The sequence below is a fragment of the Charadrius vociferus genome, unplaced genomic scaffold (assembly GCF_000708025.1).
Source record: "Charadrius vociferus isolate BGI_N301 unplaced genomic scaffold, ASM70802v2 scaffold760, whole genome shotgun sequence".
In the NCBI taxonomy this organism is placed as follows: Eukaryota; Metazoa; Chordata; class Aves; order Charadriiformes; family Charadriidae; genus Charadrius; species Charadrius vociferus.
Window position 1 is genome coordinate 595,579 of NW_009647322.1, and position 7,753 is coordinate 603,331.

Genomic DNA, 7,753 nt, shown 5'->3' on the forward strand with positions numbered 1-7,753 from the left:
CAAAACCCGCCTGGATGCCGTCCTGTGCAACCTGTTGTAGGTGACCCTGCTCTGGCAGGGGGGTTGGACTAGGTGATCTCCAGAGGTCCCTTCCAACCCTGACCATTCTGTGATTCTATGAGCTGGCAATGTCCTCTTGCAGCCCAGAAAGCTGACTGCATCCTAGGCTTCATCAAAAGCAGCATGGCCAGCGGGTTGAGGGAGGTGATTCTGCCCCTTTACTCTGCCCTGGCGAGACCCCACCTGGAGTACTGTGTCCAGCTCTGGAGTCTCCAACATAAGAAGGACATAGACCTATTGGAGCGGGTCCAGAGGAAGGCCACGAAGATCATCAGAGGGCTGGAGCACCTCTCCTTTGAGAACAGGCTCAGAGAGTTGGGGTAGTTCAGTATAAAGAGAAAGCTCCAGGGAGACTTTATAGCAGCCTTCCAATACTTAGAGGAGGCTTACAGGAAAGAAGGAGAGGGACTCTCCATCAGGGAGCATAGCAATAGGATGAGGGGTAATGGTTTTAAACTGAAAGAGGGCAGATTTAGATTAGATATCAGGAAGAAATTCTTTACTGTGAGGGTGGTAAGGCACTGGCACAGGTTGCCCAGAGAAGCTGTGGATGCCCCATCCCTGGAGGTGTTCAAGGCCAGGCTGGATGGATCTTTGAGTAACCTGGTCTAGAGGGAGGTGTCCCTGCCCATGGCAGGGGGTTTGGAACTAGATGATCTTTAAGGTGCCTTCCAACCCAAACCATTTTATGATTCTATAATATTTGGCGTGCAGGGAGATTTCTGTTGATTTTGTTAGAGGGTAGTGGCTCCTTATGCTGCAGCCAACACTGAATTCTTTTTATGCCACTAAATATGGAGGAAGATGATATATGTGGTTAAAAAGAGTTCAGGTTTGTAGTAGGAGCAAGGATAGTCTGAGTTAATTTTAATTTATAGATGCTAACTTCTTGAGGTTTTATCTATAACCCAACACAGGACATGATAGGTTCTCCTAGAGAATAAATTTGAATTACTGAGGGGAGCATGTTTTTATCAAAAAAAATGGGGATCCTGGGTGGGTTAGACTCCCTGGACTACAGCAAGTACCCTTAAACATTCCCCCTCCCTCCTCCCAGGGTTCAAACCTTTTCCTAAGTAATTTACAATCTCCAGCCCAAAAGCTGCCCCTGATGGTATCAGTCTAAAGGAAAGGCTTTGAGGCCAGCAGAGCCCGAACATAAGCGGGTGTACCCTGCGGCATGGCCCACAGCAGAGCAATGAGAAGTGCCAGCAGACTGCAAGGAGTAAAGAGAGGTGAACCAAGGGCACCTAATGAAAGCCATGGTAGATGAGGCAAACAGGGATCAGATCAGCCAGTGGCACGCGTTGGTGATACATGTTCCCAGGGAGCACCTTTCCCACCAGATGGCAGGAAGACTCCCCAGATTCAGTTTCAGAGACTTCAGCTGCGGCATCTGGGGCTGAGGATACCCCAACTGGAACCGCAGACCCCTTTGAAAAATCAGTCAAGACTTTCCTCATTGGCTTGTCCCATGAAACGCAGCATTTCATCTGGAAAAAAGTGCATTTGTGGGGGAACATTTGAATAGCCAAGGTGTGGTCTGCTGGTGCTCGAGGCAGGGAGGGTATAATAGCGCTACCAGAAGCATCCTCTCTGTGATAGTAAAGACTAGTTTATGAGAGGAAACGCTTTGAAGTTCAGCTCTGTGGGTTTTTCCCAAGTAGTTAGGCTATTATTATTGTTATTTATATTCATATAGCATCTAGTAGCCCAAGGTACTGCATTAAGTGCTGCACAAACTCAGTGATGGCTCCGTTAATTCTCATGCGAAGCAAATCTCCCTTTGGGCCTCATTCAATAGACACAGAAGTGTCTGACTTAATCAACATGAAAATTTTCCATTTATTTGCTGGGACACTGCTCCATGAGTAGGGTTACCTGCATGATTGTATTTGTGATTAAGGATTCTGTTTCTATTTGACAGAGCTGAACCGAAAATAGCTTTTTTTCCCGGGTCCTCTGTGGTACTTTGACAAACATGAGAGAGAAACTCACATCTTCAGTGGAGGCTGTCTTCTTGTGTAACAGAGGAAATGGAAACACCAGGGCTATTTTTATCCTCAGCCCAACTTTTTTGGATTTTGAGCACTCAGGCTGTTTGTCCATAAGCCCCTTTATCTGCACCGCCTCTACTGACAGTGCGAAGACCTCTCTGTGACAACGAAAATGAGAGTCGTGGGGGCAACGTCTGAGTCAGAGGGAGAGGAGCCTCTTTGCCCCCCCCACCCTGACACGAATCGTTGGGCAGGGATGCTGAGCCTGCGCTTGAGGTGAAGGTCTCTCATTTCAGAGTGAAAGCGGAGTGCACAGGTGCAGCAAGCAAGCTCTTTCCTCATCTTCTGGGGAAGGTGTGAGCTGTCATGAGCCAGTCTCTCCTGATGCAAGTGGGAGGCTCAACTCATTGTGGTGACGTTTTTATCAGGCCAGCCTTTACACAGATATAAAAACTCTCCTTGCAGCACTTGAGCCAATGTTTTGGCACCCGAGGATGCCGTAACTGAAAGCAGAGGCATTGCAGAAGTTGATTTCTGCTCGCGGCTGGAGCAGACCCACCACAACACAGGAAGCACGAGCCGTGGTGCTGCTGGTGTCCCGCTCCCACCGGCAGCACTTTGCAAGCTTCATTGTGGTGGTACATGCCACCCTCTGGTCCTGCAGAGGATGAGGGGGTGTCAGAAGCAGGAGATAGACTCTTAGAAAGCTGGACCCAGCTGAAGCTCCCTGTTCCCTTGCTGCTTGGCAGGGATGCCCAGCAGCCAGAGGGTTGACGGGGGTACAGGGGTGCTGGGAACCAAGAGAGAAGAACTCTCTTCTCTGCAAAGTGTGCTGGCAGGCTCCAGCTGAAGGTGCAGGAGCGCTGGGTTACACAGCACAGGCAAAACAAGTGTGATTTCTCTATGCTGCAGTCAGTGACACTGTCAGCTCCCTGGCGTGATGGGCTACTGGTCTTCATAGAATGATTTAGGTTGGAAGGGACCTTAAAACTCATCTAGTTCCAATCCCCTGCCATAGACAGGGACACCTCCCACTAGACCAGATTGCTCAAAGCCCCATCCAACCTGGCCTTGGACACCTCCAGGGATGGGGCATCCAGAACTTCCATGGGCAACCTGTTCCAGTGCCTCACCACCCTCAGAGTGAAAAATTTATTCCTAATATCTATTCTAAACCTGCCCTCTTCCAGTTTGAAGCCATTCCCCCTCATCCTATCACTACATGCCCTTGTAAAAAGTCTCTCTCCGGCTTTCCTGTAGGCTCCCTTCAGATACTGGAAAGCTGCTATAAGGTCTCCCTGGAGCCTTCTCTTCTCCAGGCTGAACAACCCCAATTCTTTCAGCCTGTCTTCACAGGAGAGGCGCTTCAGCCCTCTGACATCCCAGACCTCTCTGTTTTTCACCTGCCCGCCCTGTGTTTGAGCTCACACCTATGCTGGCAACAGGGGGTTTTCCCTCGCTTTGCACCCAGGCTTGCAATTTCACAGTCTGGTCAGGCTGTCCCATTCCTCAAACTGTGCTGGAGTCCACTCCATTACTGTTGCCCACTTGCCCCTGTGCTCAGTTCTGCTTCAGACTGTGTTTTGGGGACTGTCTGCTCTCCCATCTCCTCTGCCCACTGAAGCATTTTCTTCTCCTAACATTGCTAACCTCGATGCCTTCCGAGTTTCCTTCTGTCCTCCTTATCTTCACCCCTCATGAATGCCTGGACCCACATCTGCTAAGCACTCGCACGTACTCATTTGTAGCTTCCTTGAGCTCCTGGTGCAAAGGAATGAGAGGTAAAACAACAAAAGCTGTCTCCTTTAGAAAATATCAAAGAACTAGCTCCTTCCCGTCTTTCTGCTTGGTCTCCCTTTTGTCTTTCTGACTGCTAGACAGCAAGATTGTTAGATGAAGGCCTGACCTTGGTAAGAGAAGAAAGGAAAGCATAGAAAAAATATGTGGTTTTGTGGTTAAAGCATCATTTTGGTCATTTAATTTTTCTGAGCCTCCATCCTCATGAATAAAATGGACCCAGAAGGCAGGGGAAGGGTAGTTTTGGCTGTCTGTATGTTGCTCCTGTGTGTTAATAATATGGCCTTGTAAGAACCAAGTTATGCAATGCCTTTTAGGTGTGTTTCCAGCATGTTTCAAGGATGTGCACCGCCATCTCAGTGCTGAGCGATGGAGTCAGTCCAGTGTGGCTATGCTCACACTACCCTTGAAAATAAGCCAGAAAAATTCTCCCTTTGGGGACAGTGCAGGGCATGGCTTGCACCCAAGCAGCTCAAATCTCTTGCATCCCTCAACTCTCCCCCTGCCTCGACTGGGTGTCCTCATCCGAAAGTGCCCTGGGGACTGGTCCCTAGCACAAGCACAAGCATTGCCTGGGGCATGGCATGGGATAAGGCTGTGCTGAGGCACCTGCTACTGGTTAAACAGGGACCAAATGGCTGTGGGTTGTTCTTGCAGCCCAAGTCCTGAGCATGATTTACCCTCCAGCTTGGATGTCCCCTCTGATTTTGGTTTGGGTCTATTATTCTATTTTTTTTTTCTCCTTTATGAGCTATTGTGTTTTAATTAACTTAATTCCTTGGGCTAGCCTGTGGCTATTTTTTAGGCCGGGGGGGAGAAGGAAGGAGAAATTACTTTTGTCAGGGATTTTTCTTGGTTCTATCTGTCTCCATTTATTCTCCTGTTCTTTTAGGCTGACTGGAGGTAATGGCTCTTAGCAAGCTTTATAAATCATTCCGCAGAGGACTTTGAGTGAGCGTTTTATTTAATAAGTATGGAGAAGTGGGCTTTTACCCCTACAAAAGAGGTGGAAAGTTCACCGTAATTTCCAATGGATTACTGTATTTGGGGTAGAAGAAATGATAGAAGGCTCAAAGATATTGGTCTTACAGCAAGTTCCAATTGTATTGCCTCCTCTTTGGCTTGCTACTTGATCCATAGGAGCATCAAAGTTATTTATGTTGAAAAACAGCACTTGGATTTAATAGCACATAGGCAGGGGTACTTGGAAGGAATTTAAAAGCTCACTTTGAAAAGTTGTGCCAGTCTGAAAACTAGAACATTAATGCTCTTGAGCTTTGGAAAAAGGTGGACCTGCAGGCCCATCCCAACGCTGCAGCTCGTCTCCATTTCTAGACTGTGTCAGAGCATGTCCTGAGAGCTGAGATCTTTTGCAGAAGGGAAGAAACAGGCTTCAGCTACAGGGATTTCAAAGAGAAATGTTTATTCAGCCTGCTGGAAACTGGCATCCTGGCTCCTTGTCTCCTGGCTGCCTGGGATACCCACCTCTGTTACACAGGCCCTGAGACCAGGCAGGGACCTCAGCCTGGCTGCCAGGTCTGACTATATCGGTCAAACTTTGCATCACCAAATGTTGCTTCTTTATAAAATGCTGAAGCCACTGCAGGAGGAGTGGGCACAATGCTGGCCTACAGTGATTTAAAATCTACTTGAAACGAACCGCTTATGGTCATCACGTGGATTTTGAATGATTGCTATGTGGGGATCCCATGGAACTTACTTCATCCCAAAAATATAAAAAAAGGTACTACAGTGTGCAAGTTCTTGGGTCTCAGCCACAGCTAGTTCAAGGAGCAACTAAGCTTTAGCCCTGCTCGCACTCAGATTAGCGATGAGAAATCACCAGCTTTGTAGGTCATAGGAAGTGGTTTCTTTCCAACCACAGAAGGAGAGCAGAATGAACTCTGAAGACATTTTTGGCTTTAGCAAATGCATATTTGGTATGCATACCGCTGGGCTTCAGAGGAAAGTCTGTGAAGAAATGATGCCATGGATGCTTTGTGGTGGTCAACACATACGTCTGCTTCATGACGTCTTTTTTCAGTTTCGGTAGCTCTCTCTGCGGCTTGTGTGGAGAGCTATAGAAGTCCTATCAAGTACAGACCTGTGCCTTTTTTCTTATGAGAAGTAATGAGAAAGCAGGTGGCCAAGCAGGTAGTTGTAATAGTGTAACTGTCCCCCCAGCTCCTTCATTTCCATCCTTGAAAGGATGGAAAGCCATTTTTTCAGGAGCAAGATCCAGCATTGTAAAAGCCGGGCTGTTCTGTACGCTCCTCTGGCATCGCCATTCTCTCTGTGATAACTTACAGGTTTTGAATAAAGACAAAAATTCACAGGTATTTTTTTCCCCTTGAACACTCATCTGCCATGGAGCATCTCAAGAAATGAAGTGCCCAATGATGCCTGAAATACTTCTTTTAGCTCGGGGTGCTTCATCACACTTCGCAGATAACTGTATTCACTCTTTCTGTTTGTTTGTTTGAAGGGTGCGTGCTTGCGGTGTCTGTAATTGAACAGCTTGCACAGTGGCACAACAGTACAGTAAAGGCAGCCGTGGAGAGACTGTGCAACTACATACCTGGTAAGTACCTAATAAGACGCCATATGTTGTGCTGGTACTGCTGTATTTCTCTGTTAATTAAAAATTCACACATGGAGTCTGCAAAAGCTTTATCCACTTCTCGTGCAGCATCTCAAATGAATGTAGCTGAAAGACAGCAAGGTGCTATCTGCAGGGAAGTCACTGGTGTGGCTCACTTGGCTTCAGAGCTGGGATTTTGTCCCAAAGTTAGAGTGAATGGGTTTGTATTAAGCCCACGCGCGTGTGAGCACCAACATATGCAGACCCTTTCCCTCCGTTTTTCTCCACTTTGTCTCTTTGTTAGCAGCTTAAGAATAGATTCACTGTGTGCCCAACCACTCCTCTTTCTTGTTGGTATGGGTCCTTATAGCAACTATGACGATGAAAATGTTTTCAGCAGCCATAGGAAGCTGCGATTGTAAAACCTCAAAAATGAGCTGAGGTTGACAGGTGTAAGATGCGAGCATTTGGTCTGCACAGAAAAGCTATTGAAATGTAACTGATGATACAAATTACAAAAGCGATAGCTATTCCATATGAATATATGTAGACTCCCCTTTTCCCGCCCCTTATTTTATCCACCCAAAAGAGCTTAGCTGTCCGAATGCACATCCCTAAATAGAGAAGAGTTTGAATGCCAAAATAGCTTTGTGCCTCACAGACCAATCCTACAACTATTTAAGTAACTAGATCTCACATTCATGATATCTTTTTGACGTTATGAATGTAAAAAGAAGGCTTAGGATACTTCATTAAAAAGTCATTTATATAGGACTTCCCGAATTGTATCTCTGAGAAACCATCTTGCTCTGTAGACCCTAGTTGCACGTAGAATATTAATCCTCTCCTTTCTGAGAGAGGATTTCCCGATGCAGGATGGGGTAGGGAGGTAATTGCTGGGATTCATTCATTGATAGAATGACACTTATCTGATTTCTATTCCATAAGTCATATCCTCGGTGTTTTAAATTACAGGCACATAACCATGAAGTTACAATTAGAAGCGCTGATCCTGCTATTAAAATACAATTTTCTCCTTTAAAATATGACATGCTAGCTCTATGTTCATGATTCACTCAGTGGACCTTGTTCCGCTGACATGTCAAGATATTTCTTTTCAGCTGCCATTCTTTACACACATAAAATCCTATTATCCCTTTAGTTAAATCTGTATAATCCAGTTACCTTCTATGAGATGCATGGATACACCTAATACAAAGAAACTGACCCTGAACTTGAAAGCAGTGAAAAATCCTGCGGATTGTGTGGGAGCTACAGTGTAACCCGATTTATCCTCTCCTGGGAGGTGAATGCTGCA

General features: G+C 46.4%; 1 protein-coding gene across 1 annotated transcript in view; it reads left to right on the forward strand.

Annotated features, from left to right (window-relative positions):
- Positions 1 to 7,753, forward strand: part of AOAH (acyloxyacyl hydrolase (neutrophil)) — an 85,807-nt gene that overhangs the window by 10,806 nt on the left and 67,248 nt on the right. The window contains exon 3 of the mRNA XM_009880071.1: positions 6,340 to 6,435. Within this exon, the coding sequence (XP_009878373.1) occupies positions 6,340 to 6,435 (96 nt within the window). The remainder of the gene's footprint in view (positions 1 to 6,339; positions 6,436 to 7,753) is intronic.